This window comes from Pygocentrus nattereri, chromosome 8, assembly GCF_015220715.1.
Source record: "Pygocentrus nattereri isolate fPygNat1 chromosome 8, fPygNat1.pri, whole genome shotgun sequence".
In the NCBI taxonomy this organism is placed as follows: Eukaryota; Metazoa; Chordata; class Actinopteri; order Characiformes; family Serrasalmidae; genus Pygocentrus; species Pygocentrus nattereri.
Genome location: NC_051218.1, coordinates 25,637,156 through 25,658,410, shown reverse-complemented (window position 1 = coordinate 25,658,410; position 21,255 = coordinate 25,637,156). Strand labels below are relative to the sequence as shown.

General features: G+C 37.0%; 1 protein-coding gene across 1 annotated transcript; it reads left to right on the top strand.

Annotated features, from left to right (window-relative positions):
- The first annotated feature begins 3,058 nt into the window (after window positions 1-3,058).
- On the top strand, window positions 3,059-16,823 carry tmem129 (transmembrane protein 129, E3 ubiquitin protein ligase). The gene is made up of 4 exons (XM_017713393.2): window positions 3,059-3,337; window positions 6,745-7,219; window positions 7,319-7,478; window positions 16,415-16,823. The coding sequence occupies exons 1-4, from the start codon at window positions 3,133-3,135 to the stop codon at window positions 16,661-16,663; spliced, it is 1,089 nt and encodes a 362-aa protein (XP_017568882.1). The 5' UTR covers window positions 3,059-3,132; the 3' UTR covers window positions 16,664-16,823.
- Window positions 16,824-21,255: the final 4,432 nt, after the last annotated feature.

The following is a 21,255-nucleotide window of genomic DNA, read 5'->3' as shown; positions in this document are numbered from 1 at the left end:
TTGTCCCGTTTTAGTGCTATTAATCATGAAATTGTAATTGATACAGTGAGTCATCTCAAATCATCCAACTGTAGACATTTAACCTGTAGTCACATTAACAACCAACTTTTAAAGAATGAGAGTTTCACTCAATAGCAGTGGACATACTTCAAATAGTAAACATCTCACTTGAATTTGGTGTTTTTCCGAACACTTTAAAAACTGCAGTTGTGAAGCCTCTCTTATAAAAGAAAAAACTAGGAACAACTCTTGAGTAATCAGTCACTGATTTCTTTAATTGGAAAAATCACTTAGAAAATCATCTTCAAGCTACTTACTGGCTTTCTGTTCTTAAATAGCTGTCTAGACAGATTTCAGTCAGGATTTCAGCCATAATCATAGCAGTGAGACTGATCTTATTAAGGTTATTAATCACATTAAGTTATGTACAGACTCTGGTAAAATATCTGTTCTACAATGTCTCAATCTCAGTGCTGCCTTTGACACCATTGACCATAAAATTATTATAGTTAGTCCTGAAAACGAAAATGAAATAGAAAATGATGTTTCTGAGAGTGCCAGTGACTTGTGGTGTCCACGAGGGTTCAGTTCTTGGGCAGCTCTTTTTTAATTTATACATGCTTCCTCTTGGCCAAACACTCCAAGACTGTGTGATATTTTACCACATCTATGTAGATGATACTCAGATCTACTTGGCAGATATACTTGGCCCTGTCCCCAAATAAGAATGGTCCCCTTGATTCACTTTGTAAGTGCTTTGAGCACATCACTAACTAGATGGGACAAAACTTTCTGCAGTTGAATAAAGATGAAACAGAGATTATTTTATTTGGGAATAGCAATAAAAGGCACATACTAGATGTCTATCTGGATTTGCAAGCCCTAAAATATAAGGAACTGGTGTACTAATGGACTCATATCACAGTTTTAGCAGTCATGTCAAAGCACTTACTAAATTAGCATTTATTACCTTAAGAACATCAAGATTTGAGATTTTCTGACTAAAGCAGAAATGTAAATTACAGAATAGAGTTTAATAAGGTACTGATCTATAAATCACTTAATGGTGTAGGGCCAGTGTATTTATCTGATATGCTGCAGCAATACGATGAGCCAAGCACAACTTTCAGATCATTAGGAACTAGTTGGTTTGTCCTGTTGAAGGTAAAGCTTAAACATGAAGAGGCAGCATTTAGCTACTATGCGGCTCTTAAATGGTTGACAGAGAGCATTAGAAGAGCCCTGACACCAGACACTTTTACATCTGGGCTGAAAACAATGTACTATTCTAATTGAATTTTTATTTAGATTTTTAATTTGAATGATTATTCTCTTTTAAAATCTATTGTTTTAATTTTGCTTTTAATTTCTATTCTTGTTTACTTTGTTACCCTTTCAATAATAATTTGAATTATCTTTGTTTTCATCATTGTAAAGCACTTTGAATGACTGCAGTGTATTAAAGATGCTACATAAATAAACTTGCAGAGAATTTCTGTTGCCCATGTGTGTGTCTCATATGAATGTGACTTTAAGTGTATCATCAGGCACAGAAGCCTTGCTGGGATTTTTAAACACTCAGCATATTTCCTGTCAATTTTAATAGTCTCACTTACTTTATTGGTAGACCTTGTAGGTGTGGAGTACTCAAATTTTCCCATGCACAAATGGAAGATAGTCTGAGCAGATACTTTGTTAGACATTTTAGCTCTTCATAAATGGCCAGTTTATAACCACAGCAACACTTTTGGTTGGGTATTTCCAGCTGGCAAACTATTATTAGCTCAGCAGTGACACTGAAGTGTTAAATACTCCCAGCAACACTGTTCTGCCTGATACACCATGAAAAAAAAATACTTCAGTGTTTTCAGGATGTGTTTAAGGCATGACCCTCAAACACATACTGAAAGAATGTTTCCATCAGAATAACATTTTTTTTAACTCTCTGTACCATATTTTTGTGTATGAGTACACACAGCACAAAATGAGGTGCAGCCACAATATTGGCCCCCAAAGTCAGTTACTGTTTCAGAGATTTAGCCTGAATAAAACACCACTGTTGGAAAAAAACTTCACTTCTCATAGGGAAAAAACTTCATTATCACTATCTCTTCATCGTTGAACTTTCATTTTCTGTTTTGTCTATGTCTAGTTGAGGCCTCTGTAATTTTAATGTTACATTTAAACCCTGTGCCTCTCAAGCTACCAAATTGTGGTCAGTGGTACACATTTTGTGTACTAGTCTGCAGTCTTCGTAAGTGTACCATTAAATTCATGTGTATTGTGGGCATATTAGGCAAATTTAGGCATAATTTGTGCTTCGCTCGCACACTTATGCACATCTACCCCAGTGTGATGTCTTGGGGGTAATGAATATGTCAGCCAAGTGCATAATTTGTCTACATATTTGGTTTGGGCATAGCCAAATAATATGTTTTGGACAAGAAATAGATGAACAATGAAAATTACACTACACTACAGTACCTGTAATGCCAGTCCTACTGCCCAAAATCAGTTTGCTGCAGGAAAAAAATGGAAATACACTTATAGGTTTCTTGTATTTTTAACAGAATACATCTTTCTACTTTCTGAAATTCCATGTGGTTCGGCACCAAACGTTAGAAACTTCTGATGGAGGCAGTCGTGGGCTAGAGGTGAAGGGAACCAGCCCTGTGACCGGAAGGTTGCTGGTTTGATACCCTTGGCTGACAGTCCATGACTGAAATGCCCTTGAGCAAGGCACCTAACCCCCAATTGCTCCCTGGGCAGTGTGGATAGGGCTGCTCACCACTCCAGGCAAGTGTGCTCACTGCCCCATAGTGTGTGTTTCACTAGTGTGCGTGTATGTGGGTGTTTCACTGCACGTATGGTTTAAATGCAGAGGTCTAATTCCACAGTGTGCAAACACAGAGAAAAATGGTTCTGAATTATATCACCCCAGTCAGCGAGGCCTCCCTTGCGAGCGGCCTCTAGCGGTTCGCTGTGATGTTTTTGAAAGAATGGGAGAAAAAGGTGGCCAGGCCAGAGCCGGTTTACAAGTTCTCTGGCCAGGCTCCGCTTAAACTGTTATGGTGACACCACGTGACCAAACGCGGAAGAAACCCAGGAGTCAACGCTCTTCGCTGCTACGTTATGGATCAGTCAGACGCAACTTTTACTTTAGCCTACATTGTATTTACAGTTTGTGTTGTATTTACGCCTAATGAATTTCGTTCGGCGGGATTGACGATACAGAACATTTTCTCAGAATGGCTTGGCAGCGAAGACATTGGCTTTATTCAATATCACATCAAGAGAACAGCCCTAACTGTGCTAATCCACTCCTCCTTACCGCTTGGTAGGCCTCGTTTTCTAAGACACTTTCTTATGTATTTCTGTAATACAGTGCTTGAGAATTTGTTTCGCAGCTATGCTCCTAATCGTAAAATATTGTGAGGGACTTTGGTGAGATTTCGCGCTAGCCTTTTCTTCAAAGGAGGCAAAACGCGGGCGTCGACCAACCACATAACCTATCAGTGTTTTGAATTCTGGTTCAAGATTCTGGACCCATTTTTGCCACACGCAAAGGTTTGTTAGCGTTTCATTAGAGCGTGTCAGCGTCCCAACTGGTCCTTGAAACGGATCAAACAAGAATTTAATCATCGTCAGATCTTCGGAAGCTATAGGTTAATTCTCAGTTGTAAGGTGCTCTTTAGCTTGCGACACTAGAACTCTACTGGGCTATATTAGGTGTTGATCAAGCGGGTCATTCTCATCAAGAATCCTCCATAAATATTGGCGTGTCATAAACGGCACGCAGGTAAAAATATTCGGACGTTTTAGTAGGACCTGGAGCTGTGTATCGAATAGGAAAATTATTATTGTTGTTGTTTACAATAATATCTAGATTGTAACCATATTTAGATGGCTTGTCTTTTTAATATAATAAGGAATTTGTTTTCATTTTAACTGTTGAAATTCTAAATTGAAATGTTTTCTTGTGAATTAGACAAAAGAAATCTGTTCTGTGGCGATGCAGTGTGTTTACAAGTGCTTCTGTTCAGATGACCAGATTACCACAGAACTGAGTTTTGGCATATCCAGATTATATTCAGAAGGTCTGATATGAGGAACAAATTGAGTTTACCTGCAGTCTGAACATAACCTAAACAATTCAATCGTTTTTGCATTTTGGCACTTATGCTTACTCAAGTGGTCACGCGTTTAGTGCAAGGTTAGTACAGCGTATTCAGATTTCTTAGACTGAATTATAGCCGTAAATGTGATTTAAAAAATCCTGCAAGAGAGCTGGATTTTTATCTCAGAAATCATTCTGTAGTTTCACATTATTAAGTGCATGTAAATGCACTCAGTGTGTTGTGGTAATATATGTGTTTTAATAGTTGGCTTTAAAATACTTAATGTGACTGCTCTAAACAGATAATAAAACAAAATGTTGTCAGAAATATTGAAATCAATATTATTATTATTATTAATATTTTCAAATATTCAGCTATGCCTCACTGTTTGAATATTTAAATATTAAATATTTAGTATTTGTCATGTTCGTGAGAATAACCCAAGACTGTTTTTTTTCAATGCGTCTCACGATAGCTGGCAGCAGTTGGCTAGTACACAGTTCCTGGGTGTGACATTTTCAGAGTATATGAAACCTCATACATGATTAAAATGATAGCTGTACCTTGTCTCACTTGGGATTTGCATCAACTCTATTAAGGTAAATAATTGTTGTTACTCTAGACATAGCATCATATCATTGATATCATTGAACCAATGTCAGTGCCAAAAGCAGACTGTCCCAAAGTGATATTCACACTTAAAAGCAATGTATAAAACCATATGGGTTTTTTGTTTTATTGATTTTTAAACATTTTGTTTCAAGTTTAGTTGTTGCTTATTTCAGCTTGCTAGCTAGGTCTTCCCCAGTCACACAGTGCTCCCAACCTGAGAGGGTATAAAGTAACAGATGCTTCGTCTGAGACACATGAAAGTAGCCATTGATAGAGGAAGAGAGCAGCAGGACCAGTCATGCTGTTCACAGATGGCGGTGGTATCACTGGAATTTACACTTGTCCCTGGTCATTATGGCGCTGGGTCCTGACACACCCAACCTGCTGTTGGCTCTCCGATACTGCTGGGCCGACGTGAGTGTCTGTGGCAGATCATAGTTTGTGTGGTGTGTCTCACACTGTTAACTCTGTCCAGCTTTAGTCAGCTCTCATCAGAGCTGTTTTTGATGAATCATTTGAGGATCATTAAGGATTTGAGAATCAGCTCAAGAGAGCAAAGCAAGAAAACAGAGTGCCCCCCCCTTTTTTTTAATGCCAGTACAAATAGCAATGTTTTATTACTAGAGATGGGCAGTTCAACAAGTTTTTGCTATTAAATTGTTAAAAATTTTAAGTGGGCATTATTTGAATATCATGCTCCCAGTCAGATGATAATAAGTTTTGTCATTTCATGGACTTGCTTTTTTTATTATAATTGTGAAATTGCACCACCCACACATTTTATTTCACTGTTTAATGTACAGAATTTTGTACAGGCTTGTTAGCCTACGTTTTACCCACCCAGCAACAAGCTAACAGTGGATTACTTTCACTTCCACCTATAGGTCCAGCTTAAGCATGGATGTTTGAAGCTTGTAATACATTCAGACTTTTTTTATTTTTTACTTTGTATGTTTTAGTTTAAAAGTTTTACAGACCACTAGCTCCTGCGACAGAGTTGTTCATTTCTATGCAGGCACATTAAGTACATTCGTGTCAGCTGTCATGTTTGTCACATTTGAGTGTAAAGTATGAGATTAGAGTTCATGGTGACTGGTTGGTGCTGGTTTTCCTCGTCAGGTTGGTGTGTCTGGACCCTTAGCAAATTCAGTTTTGTACTGTTATCACCTGCAGGCTTGTCTGCTATAGTTTCATGTTAAGTGTAACATCATATTCTTGAGGAACTGTATTTCATCCCTCAATCAACATGTGGCTTTGGTAAGAAGGAATAATTAATAAATAAAAATTAAAAAAGAAGATTGACTTGATAAAATGCTCCAAAGAGAAAGAGCAAATGGCAGTTTGCACCTGGACACTAGCCAGTGTTCAGTTTGATGATTGAAAATATCCATTCCAATTTCCAAGCCGCTTCTCCCTCAGGGTCGCGGGGGGTGCTGGAGCCTATCCCAGTGGTCATCAGGCGGAAGGCAGGATACACCCTGGACAGGTTGCCAGTCCATTGCAGGGCAAATTGATTGAAAATAAATAAGCCTGATGTTCAGCTAAATTTCTCTCTAAAACATAGTTCTCTTTACATTCCAAAGGTCAGACATCATAATTAGTAATACGAGGAGCAACAGATGCAGTACTGTAATTTGACATTGGTGTAACTGATATAGGTTTATGAATTTAGCGGTTCAAATATTAATATGCACAAGAACTCTCACATCATTTGCACTTAAGCAATACCTAAAACATCTCTTTCACTCACTTACACTCTCTCTCATACTCCCTCCCTCTTTCTCTCTCACACACACACACACACACGATAGAATTTTACAAGTGTGCAGTGACTTGACACAGTTTGGTTGATTTCCATAATGATACATTTTTGGGAACTAGTCTGATGTAGAATTTTAAACTTGATTTTCTTTGGAGCTAAAGGCTTTTGATTATTGTTTTTGAAGTATTGTGTTTTTTTTAATTATGTTTTTTATGTACCTGTGTGTTCAGACCAGTTTGTTATCTCTTGCAGGCTACTACATAGGAATGTGTATTGCTGCACCTGAAGAGAATCTTGTGTACATCCATCTAGCAAGTCAGGCATGGCAACTTTATTTTGGACTGTCGATGGCTTTTCAGCTTTTCAGCTTTGCTCTTGTGTTCCATTGGTCTGAAAATGATTGGGCAAATCATCCGATATCTAAGACCCTTGGCATATTTGCCTTACCACAGTCCAGCTGGAGGGCAGTTGCATCATCCATCAACACAGAATTTCGCCGGATTGAAAAATTTGCTACAGGGCCACCTGATGCCAGAGTGATTATCACTGATACTTGGGTGATGAAGGTTACAGTTTACCGCTTGTTTGTCACTCTGCAGCAGGATGCACACTTAACTGTCATACACTCAAAACAACATGACCTGTCTCCTGATTCACGCACTCCAGTTCAGATTCTTACTCTTACTGTTGCCAGCATCAATCCCAGAGTCAAATCTTTTTACATAGGGTACATGTCGTTCTAAGTAGACCTCAGCTTATGTCTCATTTTAAAATATGTTAAATGTGCTTTCCTATTGTGCCACTGATTATCTGTTGTTTCTCTTAGGTTGAATTCAACAGAGTATGCAGAGCTATGTGAGAAATTGCGTTCCCCAATCAGAAATGCTGCTAATGTGGTTGTCCATTTGACTCTGAGTGAGCTCTTTTTGGAGACCTTCAAATCTCAAGTAGAGATGAATCAGGTTTACAGACACACAAGTGGGCAGGTGAGATTTTATATATATATATATATATATATATATATATATTTTATGTAGATACTCTATGCAAAGGTCTTAGATGTTCCTCAAATTAAGTGCACAATATAACAGTTTAACTGTTAATTTCCTGGCTCAGTGGTTCACAAATCTCTTTTTTTTTAGTCTTTGTGTTTTTTTGCCCAATCTGCACAAATTTGGTGTCAAAAGAATCCTTAGGACCTAACCTTTTAATAATTATCAAAAAATGTTGGAATTTCAACACTGTGTAGCATACAGGCCCAACCTGAATATAGGGGTGGAGCTCATATTTCAAAATTCATATGTATGCAGGTCTGACATTGAAGCACTTCGACTGGTTGTTAGGAAACTTAACAGGCATGTATTGTAAGAGAAATCATAAGCACCTTTCAAATTTTGGTGGAACTGCCTCGCTAGGTGGTGCTATAACTCCTAAGTTTGTCTGATTGACATTGACATTGATTACATGTGTGCTGTCCTGTATGATCAGTATTTATGAGGCTGATGTCAAATTTGAAAAACATTCTTTCAATTAAAGAAAACTTCAGATAAAGTCATTTTACTGGAGCATATAAAATAAGGATTTTCTGCCAAAGTTACCAAATCTGTTGATGATGATGTTTTGCACCCCATTTAATAGACTCAAAAGTCAAGTTAATTACATTCTAAAATTAACATTTCCAATGAGTAGAATGCAGAACAGCACATTTTGTAGTCCGTTGCTTTAGCATTTTAAAGTAATTTGCAGCCAAAATGACCAAATCAGTTCATTTGTACCCGCCCTAATTGACCCAAGAGTCAGATTCAGCACACTCTAAAACTAACAATAAAAATACCAAATAAACAGCACATTTTGGTTTAAAGTCATATTATAAATATATGAAAGTTGAACTCTTACGAAGACAGCATGTTAATGTATTTGGAATCCAAAGTTACCAAATCAGTTTATTAAAGTAGTGCTATGTGCTCTATCTTATTTACTTATTAGTCAAATTCAATACATTATAAAAATGAACATTACCAATAAGTGACCAAAAAACAGCACACTTTGGTTTAAGGTTTACCATACTATGAACATATCAAAGATGAAGTCCATCCACTGCAGCATTTTAAAGTTATTTGCAGTCAACATTGCCAAGCCAGTTCATATGTTACCCATACAACTGACTCATGAGTCAAATTCAGCACATTATTAATTGAAATTTACTAATAAGCACATAAACAAGCAATAGATTTTTACATCCTGTTAATGCAGAATTTTATGTATTTACAGATAGTTTAAATTAATTTATAAGGGAATAATTACAAACATATTTTTCAGCCTTATAAATGAATACATAGAGAATTGATGATTTATATTGGTGATAATACATAATACATTGTAATACATAGTTCCCTATGTATTACAATGTATTAATATGTTTAGTACATTGTACAATACAAAAATATACAATATATTTCTGCATTACACAATATTTATGATTTATGACTTATTGTATATACACTATATTGCCAGAGGTATTTGCTCATCTGTTTTCACCTGCATATGAACTTGAGTGACATCCCATTCTTAATCCATAGAGTTTAATATGACTTTGGCCCACCCTTTGCAGCTATAACAGCTTCAACTCTTCTGGAAAGAGTGTGTTTATGGGAATTTTTGACCATTCTTCGAGAAGCGCATTTGTGAGGTCAGACACTGATGTTAGACAAGAAGGCCTGGCTTGCAGTTTACACTCTAATTCATCCCAAAGGTGTTCTATGGGGTTAGGCCAGTCAAGTTCTTCCACACCAAACTTGCTCATCCATGTCTTTATGTACCTTTCTTTGTGCACTGGTGCACAGTCATGTTGGAAAAGGAAGAGGCCATCCCCAAACTGTTCCCACAAAGTTAGGAGAATGAAGCATTAAGAGTTCCTTTCACTGGAACTAAGGGGCCAAGCCCAACTCCTGAAAAACAACCTCACACCATAATCCCCTCCACCAAACTTTACACTTGGTACAATGCAGTCAGACAAGTACCGTTCTCCTGGCAACCGTGAACCCAGACTCGTCCATCGGATTGCCAGACGGAGAAGCGTGATTCGTCACTCCAGTGAATACTTTTGGCAATATAGTGTATGTAAATAAATGTTTTACTAAGCAAGTTCAATAATACAAAAGGTCATTTTTAGCAGGTAAAGGATTTTTTAAATTAAGGCAAACTGCTGCTGCAGTAGTGTTTTAAAGTGAAGGAAAATCTGTGGGTCAAATCAGTTTATGAACTTGCACTAGAAACACTACAGTTTTAGTTGAGAGGCAGTTCATACAAAGTCACTTCATTCACAGTGCAAAATAATGATATTTTCTGCTTAATGGATGATCTGGAAATGTGTTGGCTTGGAAAACATGAAAACAGTCATAGCAAAAAATTTTAAAAAGTAAAAAATTTGTCTTTAAGAAACTTCTTATGTATGCATTTAGTCTAGAATGGCCCAGAATTGTTCATACAAATTGCCAGTAGCTTAGTGTTAACAAATGACTAAAATCCCATAGGCACAGAAGCAGAAATTAGCATTATGAAAGAGGTGGGTTTTTTCCTTTGAGTTTTGACATTTATATCCTGAAATGAAGGTCTAGTTCTAATAGTCACAATTGGCTATCCCTACACTTATTGCCCATTTCATCTAGTACCCCTAATAATCACTGTTTAAAAATTGGCTCATAGGCTAAACATGGAGACATACAGGATGACTTTGGCTAAAGGCTTATTGTAAAAGCTTTTGCATAGGGTCAAGTTTTTGTATTTTCAGTTCTACATGTCAGATGTTGACCATGCAAAAAAACTTGTGTAAACTGCGTCAAGTATTTGTTTCACTGGGCTTTGCAAATATAAGAGGAAAGCTAGCGCTATATATGAATGAATTAAATCTCACTTCGAACTCTTGTCTTACATTTTTCTGTGATCTGATATTTGCATGCTATAATTATGTGAAATTGTCAATAAAACATTTTTATAAATATATAAAAATTATATATAAAATTTATAGTATTTATTCAAAAGCATCACATACCTAAATGTAGTTTTCATGTATAACATTTAACAAGACATTACTGGTGCTTTATCGGCAGGATCTTCAATAAATCTAGAGAATCTTAATATTGGCCAATATTACTGAAGCCACATTAGGCTTGAGCACCACCATAGACTTGAGCTTACATCAAAATCCATTCCAAACACATCTGGAGCACATCTGAAAAGTTGATGCCACACCAGCCCTTTGCAGATAAGGCTGGTGTGACTTTACTATGAGGAATTAATTGCATTTAGCCACAAGAGTATTAGTAAGTAAGCACTGATGTTAAATGATTAGTTTTGGCACTCCACCACTCCTTCCATCACTCCAGAGAATGAACTGCTTTATACCTCTAGCCAGTGCTTAATATTGGGCATAGTGACCTTAGGTTCATGTGTGTCTTTCCAACATGAGTCTTTTTATTCACAATTCACAGATTGTTTCATCAATTATTGTTTGTTAGTTTGTTTGTTTATTTATTTTGTGTGAAAATAAATAAATGAAGGTTTTCTAGTATTAAAGCATCTTTTTTGTTTAGGGGTCAATATAATTAGACCCTGAGCCAAAGAATGGGGGAGTATTCTATTATATAAATTCTCTAAATAAGCAGGTCTAGCAGGAAGGGTAATTCATGACATTTATCTGTACTGTTGTGGGCATGAATGAAGCAAGCATCTGTTATTAACTGTTATTTAAGGCAGTTATGAGCTTTGTTGGCCTGTGGGGTTGTAGTAAGTTATTAGTTTGTAGCTTGCTGTGGTTTGTGCTTAGCCATTAGCATGTTGGTTATGTGGTTGTAGTGTTGTTTTGTATTGTTGCTCTGATATGTGCTAATCCGATAATTTTATTATGGTGTTGTGTGTTTGCACAGATCACAAATTGACCGCTGCTTTTTTGTGTTTACAAATGATCATTCTTATATCATCACTATACCCTGACCAGCACATCAAAATTAACTACACCTATAAAAATCCTAGAAGATTCCTTAACTTTTCATTGGTTAAAAATGTTTGGTATTTTGGGCCATATTGTGCCACCATTATCGTGATACGTTTTATACCATTAATTACGATTTTTGCTGGACCACTTATCTAGTCTGTCATTCAACATTGAGGTTGAGGAATTAGCTTATTATTGAAGAGTATGACTAATAAATTATTAAGCATTTTGGAGATATCCTCAGGAGAAAGGTCTTGTTTTAATTGGTTATTTCAACTTCTGAAAAATTTGAACTTTTGCTGATTTCCACATCATTTTGCAATAGAAACTCATTATAAACTGATTTACAGTGCTGCTGATGTGCATCTCTTCGCCAGTCAACATAACGAGTCCGTAACAAGTGATGTGTCAGCTTGGCATGTTTTAAACACTTTCCTAAGAATTCCAAATGACATGTCTCAGAGAGGACATGGCAAACAAACACTCTCCATCTTTTGCGTTTAAATATTGAGTGTTTGCTGAAAATAAGCCAATGGCGTCATCCACAGACAATGGTTCTGCCCTGTGTTTAATCTGTGTCCATTTTGTTATTGAGGGAGCAACCATTAGCAAGAGAAATATGAAAGGAACATTCAGTCTCTTGTGGTCAGCCTTTAGCGTAGCATAGACACTTTCTGTTTCAACTCACACTGCCTGAGCAGCTGTCTGCCGCAGTCAGCTGCATTAGACAACACCCTAGCAGTCTGATTGTCATAGATGTACACACATAAGACATAACATGATTTGAATGTGAGGCAGCACTTAGTATTTGCCGTTTACTGATGTCCTTCTCAACTCCAAATTCTCATGTGTCTGTTGTCTTTACTTGTACTGAGCTACTAGATGGCTTATCAGTCTTTGTGGCAGAAACTCCTATCATCTGTGCCCCAGGAACAAACCTCCTTTCAAATTAATTTACATTGTTTTTTCTTGACATCTTGATCCAAAATTGTTAAGCATTTTTACATGTGCCTCATAGAATAGTTATAGAAGAATAGTTAATCCCTTAACAGGCCAGGGCCCAGTGGCAGTCCCAAAGTTTTGATACACACTTCTATAACATAAGAATCGCTCAACCAGTTTGCACTGACACCCCTGTAGTTCTTGAATAAGAAGTCTGGGATTTTACGGAGATGGCTGCTTAAGTATATAATTAGTTCTGCACTCATTAAGTTTCTTCACTCCATCTGTTCAGGAAACAGTGTACTATTCACTGCCTTGATACACTTTTACCCTCTCTTGTTGTGGAAAAATTGTCAAATTTAGCTGTGCATCGAATTAAAACTAGCCAGTCACATTGTTTGTTCATGGGCTATAGTCTGTAGTACAATGCATGATTCAAAATGTTGATGAAGACCCAAAAAAGTAAAAAAAAAAAAAAACTTTTACATGTGTGAAAAACTCGTTGGGTTGATTTTGATGCATGTATACCGGAGATGTTTGACAGTTTGTAGGTCTCAGTTTAAGAAATTTCATTGTTGTTGTTTGACACCTCCATCTATAGAAAAGTGACAAGAGTATTACAAAAAATGTATGACTGAAAATTGCTGCTTTTTCATTCATGCCTGGTTACCTGTAGTTAAATCTATACTCCTCCTCCCCCTCTTTGGAGGACAACTTTATTTTTATTATTAGAACAGTTAGATTAGAATAAAAAAACAAAAAGCAACATTCAACTTTTACAATTTTAACAATTATAACCAAGATAATAATCAAAAATAATAAACGACTGGGCAGGTGTGTTAGTGTGAGAGTGTGTGTGCACATGTGTGTTTGTCAGTATAACATAGATGAAAGAGTAGACAAACAGACCAAGAAGTAGACAAACAGACAGGCATATGTATATTAAATGATTTCAATGCAATAATGTTAGAAAGGGTTTCATATTCATATCATGTTTGAGTTTGTGTGTGTGTGTGTAAGTTGGTATGAGTGAACTAACTGCTGCAATTATTTTAGTGTTTACTGAAGTGAGGGTATTGATTAACAGGCTTAGACAGTGGTGGGTAAATTAGTGATATTTTAGTGTCTATTTTTAATAAACAGTTCCCATGAAGTGTTGAGTATTGCCATTTGATTCATTTCTATAGAATTTGATCTCTCCAGTGTGTGTTAAAAGACTGCCAAAATTGTTGTGTAGGTTCCGCCCAGTGACAGCTAGGATAGGCTCTAGCTCCTTCTTTTGGTTTGGGTGGGTGAAGATGGTTATTTGTAATATTTATTTTAGGCTTCAATACAGATTTCAGTTGAAGATATTATAAGTATTGATCTTTCCTGGCACTGAGTATCTGAACCAAATCATCAAACAAGATAAAGGTGTTACCCTAAAAAACATGATATAGATGCGTGATCCCGTTCTGTTTCCATGCTGTGAAGTTTAGTGGTGAGTTATTAAGCAGGATATTGGGATTATGCCAAATTGGAGTGTATTTACATGGTACTATGGTATAATTGGTAATGCAAAATCAGGAATCTTAATTTATCGCACTCTGGAATTAAAATCAGTTCTTGACCTGCCTAACTTGTCTTAACTGGAATTCTAGGACTTTACAACTGGATGTCCAAACATGATGCATTATTAGTGTTATTATTTTTAAGTTGCTGCAGAAGTGTTGTTCACCTTCTTATCACACAATATACAGTGTGGCCAGGGGTGCCCAAATATTTTCATACAACTGTACAATAACTAAAATACTGGAACCTACACAGACCTCAGAATAAAGTGCAAACAACAATAAAGCTAATGGAGTAGTTTATTTGGTGTTCATTAAATTCAAGTGAGCACGCACAGGATGGTCAACATAACTGTCCTCCTGCAAAAGTACTACAAGTTTCTGCTGAGCTTGTAACAACTTCTGACCTTGTTTTACTAAATCTAGGGCATGGAACATGAAAATATTATTTAAAAGCATTTATCAAAAACTTATTCGGAAGCAGAAGATTGTTCAAGGACACAAAAGTAACTCATGAGGTGTTCGACTACCATAAAAGCACCTTGTCAATGCAATCAAACTAAAGTTCGATGAGTATGCAGTGGATGTGAAATTGTAGCTGTGCTAACTTTTCTATAGTCTGCTAAAGTCTAAAAGCTTAGATTTTTGTACTAGTGAGCAAGGTGCCCTTAAGAGACTCTGGGTGCAAAACCATGCAAGTATTCTACTCCTTGTTTAATTACAAGTCTTTTTTGCAGCATAAGCATGATAGAGAAATTGTTTGAGAGGGTTGCACGACGTCAGTAGGGGTTGCATGATTTAACAATTAAAAAAATTGACAGTTATGTAATAAGTCAAGTTGACCTTGACTAATCACTGATGACATCATGAATAAAACCACAACAGAAGGGACTGACTTTTAAAATCTGCCTTATAAAATCCTTAATGTAGCCAAACTCCACAGGTCAGCAGAGTTTGATGGCCTTTTTCCAGGATTGCATTGTTTGCCTTCAAGAAACTGGATGTCCAGATCCCGAAATTACGAGGCTCTTCACATGTTGTCTTCTCTGAGGCATCCATAGTGTTAATCACATGACCATCAACTAGTCAACATCAGGTTTAAAGCATCCTTGCCAAGCAGTAAAGTCAACCCCCAGTTTACACTCTTTAATTTCATAGTGAAGAATAGTAGTTTGGGTAGAAAAATTTCCTAATATTGGAGCAAATGTGTTGCTCTTCTGACAAATGATTCAACTTTAAGATAAATCAGACAAAATTTCTTGGTCTAAAGGCCCAGCACTAGAAAGAGACTGACTGCATATATTTAGCTTATCTGCATTCTCAGTTGTTAAGGCTACATTACATTAAGTACTTGTCCCTACTACAGGGGTCTTACAGTTTATGACTTCTCCATAATTCATAAGTCTAGTGAGGCTGACAAGCTGCCAACATGGTAACATATGAAACACAGTTATTCTTAAGATATTCTTAATGTCCTAATGATCAAATCTCACTCATCTTTCTGTACATTATGAGAACTCTACAACATTAGAATTGTGTGCTTTATGGACCATATATCTGCTTAGTTGTCTTAACCTGTGTAAAATATGTAAAGAGAAAATTTGTACTTGGATCTGTGTGGACCACCTTTGGAAGACCAAAAGTAGAAAACAATTTCACCAAAACTTAAGTCAAAACTGAAGCACTCATTTTTGACAAAGGTTATTACCTCAAATTCAAAGTCAAAACTTATTTATCTGTCTTTGGCAATGGTCCAGCACAATCAACATGTACATGTTGAAATAGTTTGTCCACCACTAAGTGTGGAACAACGTAAAGCAGGGGAACTGGTTAATTATGTTTCCTCTACTTTGACTAATATGCAACAGTAGTTTGTAACATCCCTTTTCTATCCTGGCCAGTGTGATTATATATGAATTTTTTAACACCCAAGTTATCCGACCACAGATTGTCAGGAGTGAAATTCAACATCTGCTGCTTAAGCACTGTTGAGATAATTAATTGATATGCTCTGTTTAATTTGGAATTATCATAACATTATCATCATTATCATATCACAGTCATTTTCGGTTATGTTTTACAAAAATCAAAAATCTTGTTAGATCTTAGTATTCTAGGTGGAAATGTCGTTCCAAAGGAACCACACCCTGTATCCACTGATCTTGTGCATTCTTAACAGTTAATACCTGTAACTCTCTGCTCTAATAAGTCAAAAATGAAACACATATAGGTGACATATTTGTGCTTTTACCTTGCCTGCTTTTCATCAAATCAGCAAAAAAGCATTCTTTCTTTTGATGTCCTTGTACTTAGGCACTCATGTCTCAGGTCCAAAGTGTACAGTTGTAACAGATGGTTAAAATTAGAATGTGTGTAAATCATTAGAATGTGTATAAATTAAAACATTGATCATGACTTTTCTGCTTCTTTGTCTTAGGAATTAGAGCCATGTATTGGATGTATGCAAGCGAGCGCCAACATAAAACTTATGCAACTATGTCAAGATGACGGTGATGGCGAGTGCCAGCAGTGCTATTGCCGCCCTATGTGGTGTCTCCTTTGCATGGGCAAATGGTTTGCCAGCCGCCAGGACCAGACTCGCCCCGAGACATGGCTCAGCAGCAGAGTACCTTGTCCCACTTGTAGGGCTAAGTTCTGCATTTTAGATGTCTGCCTTGTTGAATGAATACATTATTGAATTACTCTACAAAGTTGCCTTTTTTACAGTTCCAGGTATAATTGTACAGTAAAATATATGCAGCAAAGTGTGTTTGTGAGATGAAAAAAGTATGTACTATATGTAAAAAAAAAAAAATTATAAAATAAACCTGAATATTTTTACCCTATTTGAACTCATTTTACTGTGCCACGAAAATTGTTCAGTTTTTAAAGTTTGCCATACATTTCCATGTCTTTGTCTAGAGTTTGAAATTTGAAATGCCTCAAATTGAATTTTATTTCACACTTATGTATAAATGATTTATAACTTGCTTGTGGTTCTAGAGGAACAGGTACCAGAAATGTGAATAAATAGCAAATATACAGTATCTGGTATAGATCTCTTTCCAGTGGTATGGAGATGTATTTCCAAAAATCTTTGACTCTTGTTTGTCAGAAAAGACAAGAAGAGCAATTTCCTTTAGATGGATCATTTTATAAAGAGGTTTGCATGTGTAAAGAACCTTTTGACAAAAAGGTACAACATTACTGCATTGCAGTTGCATGCAAATAGAAACCAGGCATACACTTATTGATGATACTACTGAAAATTGCACTAAAACTTTTGTTTTTCCTTTTGTGGCATCCTGAATGGTATGGTTGATATAAAATATTGTATCCTAGCTTTTCTACTCAAGGTTAGTTCCCTGTTGTGCTGTAACCATCTATGGCTGGGAGAAAATGAAAATATGAGATGGTTCACTTGCATATTAAACAATGTGCACTGATGTTTGATATCCTATTTGAACAGTTTCTGAGAAACAAGATACATTTTAATAAAATATTTACAGCAAATAATGTCTTTAGCAACACTTTTTTTTCTAGGTATAAATTGCCCCAGCTATAATTTCTCAAAACGATTGGGTATTATAAAACTTAAGTGTTACAGCTTTTTCTCTGAATTCTATGTCCTCTTTTAAAAAGTGCAAGAAACTATTCATGAAGTATGGTCTGGGCAAGCATTTCAGTTGACCTTTTAAAGGTCCAATTGTAACCTGGACTTTAAATGATCATGAAAATGTTAGGAAATGTTGCAGTAGCTTCAGAAATTATTTTGTTGATTGATGCCAAACAAGTCTTCTCTGAGAGCTTACATTGGAAATTAATATCAGTCACAGGTGCACATGCAAGCAAATTTTTTTTTTTGTTTTTTTTTTTAGAGCTGTCTGTTTTTAAACGAGCCATTAGGGGTGTACTTTGTGTACTTATGGTGCCGGTCCCAAGCCCGGATAAATGGTGAGGGTTGCGTCAGGAAGGACATCCGGCGTAAAACTTGTGCCAAAACTATCACGCGGATCACAAATATGATTGCCATACCGGATCGGTCGAGGCCCAGGTTAACAACGACCGCCTCCGGTGCTGTTGACCAGCAGGGGGCCGGTGGAAGTTGGGACTACTGTAGGTCGAAGAGGAGAGGAGGAAGGCGGGTTAGAAGGCAGCGAGAGAGAGAAGGAAAGGCAGGAGTATGGAGGTTAGAGTAGGGACTCTGATCATAGGGACAATGACTGGTAAAGGCAGAGAGTTTAGGAGAGAAGGCAGTGGACTTTTTAACCAGGTTGTTTAACAAAATCCTGGAGAGTGAGAGGATGCCTGATGAGTGGAGAAGCCCATTTTTGAGAACAAGAGTGATGTGCAGAGCTGCAGTAACTACAGAGGTTTAAAGTTGATGAGCCACACCATGAAGGTATGGGAAAGAGTTGTTGAAGCAAGGCTAAGGCGAGAGGTTCAGATCTGTGAGCAGCAGTTTGGTTTCATGCTCAGAAAGAGTACCACAGATGGAATTTTTGCGTTGAGAGTGTTGTTAGAGAAGGTCAGAAATAGCTACATTGTGTCTTTGTGGATCTAGAGAAGGCATATGATAGGCTGCCAAGACAGGAACTGTGGTACTGTATGAGCAAGTCAGGTGTAGCTGAAAAGTATGTTAGGGTGGTGCAGGACATGCATGAGGATAGTGAGACAGTGGTGAGGTGTGCAGTAGGAGTGACAAATGGTTTCATGGTGAAGGTAGGGTTACATCAGGGATTAGCTTTGAGTCCCTCCTTGTTTGCAGTGGTGATGGACAGGTTGACAGATGAGGTCAGGCAGGAGGCTACACGGACCATGATGTTTGCAGATGACATTGTAATCTGTGGTGATAGTAGAGAGCAGGTGGAAGAGAATCTGGAGAGGCGGAGGTTTGCACTGGTGAGGAGAGGAATGAAGGTCAGTAGAGACAAGATGGAATACATGTGTGTGAATGAGAGGGAGGCAGGTGGAAAGGTAAAGATGCAAGGAGTAGAGGTCGTAAAGGTGGATGACTTCAAATATCTTCAAATATCCAGAGCAATGGACAGTGTAGAAAAGAGGTGAAGAAGAGGGTGCAGGCAGGATGGAGTGGGTGGAGACGGGTGTCAGGGCTGATGTGTGACAGAAGGATAGCAGCAAGAGTGAAAGGGAAGGTTTACAATAGTGCAGTAGTAGTGCAGACAGTAGTGCGTCCTGCTATGATGTATGGTTTGGAGACTGTGGCTCTGCCTAAAAGACAGGAGGCTGAGCTGGAGGTGGCGGAGACGAAGATGCTGAGATTTTCGTTGGGAGTGACAAGGATGGACAAGATTAGAAGCAGATCAGAGGGACAGTGAAGGTGGAGCCGTTTGGAGATAAAGACAGAGAGGCCAGGTTGAGATGGTTTGGACATGTTTTGAGGAGGAATAGTGGATATATTGGTCAAAGAATGTTGGAGATGGAGCTGCCGGGTAGAAGGAGAAGAGGTAGACCTCAGAGAAGGTTTATGGATGTAGTGAAGGTGGACATGGAGATAGTTGGTGTAAAAGTAGAGGAGGCAGTGGATAGGGCAAGATGGAAGCAGATGATCCGCTGTGGTGACCCCTAAAGGGAGCAGCCGAAAGAAGAAGAAGAGCTGTCTGTTTTAAAACCTCCTAGTGAGTTTACATGTTTATGTGGCATATGTATTTTAACACTTAAGGTCTGAAAGCTATCAATGTTCCATTTGTATATAATTGTATATAATTGTATATCCATTTGAATAAAACACGCTGTGAAGCACCATGGTAGCATTACTTTGAAAGTGAGTTCAGCAGCTGCAGCCTGTGATCTCTGCCCAACTCCGCTCCAAGAGTACAGTTCTGACAGGAAAAAAAACAATTCAAGGTTATGTGATGTTATGTTGATACTCATTAAGAGTTTTAAAGTATTTTAAATGTCATAAAAGAAGATATGTTATTTGTACTGTGACAGGAATGTACATAATTTTTAAAATGATGATTAAATTTAAAAAGATTTTTTTTTGCAATCAATTTTTTATTATGTTTTGAAGAAGACATTTCTTAAAACACACTTGTGCAGTTTTCATTAAGATTCTGACATTCAAGAACATTTTTCTATTTGAAATTTGTTCTTGGATAAGAGCCAAATCTAAACACATGCAAGAGCACAAAGGTGTGAACAATTCTGCAGTTTAAGAGCAGATCATGAATTTTTTATAGGACCTTTCTTGAAAAAATTTAAGATAAAAACTTAGGAAGATAATGTTGAATGAGGCCCAATGTTTGTAAATTTTATGGTAGCTTTGGGTTTTGGTCTTGCTTGCCTTATGACATTACTCATATGATCACCAGACTTTGTCTATAGAAGAAAGGCATTTGTTTTATATTGTTGTAATTTGTTTTATAATTTGAAGTTATTGAGCAATATATTCAATTCTTTTATACCAAGGGCTGAAGTGTAGCTGAAGAGATTATTGTTATGGATTCGGTACAGAATTTACTTACAATTTACTTGCATGTTCTCTCTCTCTCTGAATGAAGCAGACAAGATGTGATTGAAGAGTAGCTCAAGGGGTTTAACAATGAACATAATTCTAAATACAAAAATAGTTTTTAATACTTGGATGTGAATCCTTTGATGTCAGTGACTGCCTGAATCTGGAAAACATGGACATCACCAAATGCTTAGTTTCCTCTCTTGAGATGCTTTTCCAGGCCTTAACTGAGCTGCATTCAGTTGCACTTTGTGGGTCTTTTTGCCTTCAGTTTTGTCTTCAGAAAGTGAAAGGAATGCTTAGTTGGGTTTAGGTCAGGTGACTGACTTGACCATTGCAGAACATTCCATTTCTTGACCTTAAAAATCTCTTGGATTGCTTTCATGATTTGTTTTTTGTCATTATCCGTTTGTCCTGCCCATGCCATAACACTGCATCCACTTTTTTAATAGATGATGTGGTATGCTTTATATCATGAGTCCTTCCTTTCATGGGGTTAATTCTGTGCCAAAAGTTTCAAATAAAATTAGAAAATCCACTAGCAAAATATTAAACTGTCATAAAATAAGTCAGACTTATTTTTTCAAAAAGATTTCTACTCTTTTTTACTCATTCAGTGGTATATTTATTACTCATTTTATCAGTTTTTGCTTTCATTTATTTCTATTGGTTAATTTTGCTGATGCATTTTTTGCTGCCTCTTTTGCTTCTGAAATTTTTCTTTTGCTTTTGATTTTTGGCACTTATTAACAGGTGGGTCTTAGAAGAGGGTGTTTACCTGTACTTTCTACTGGTCAACT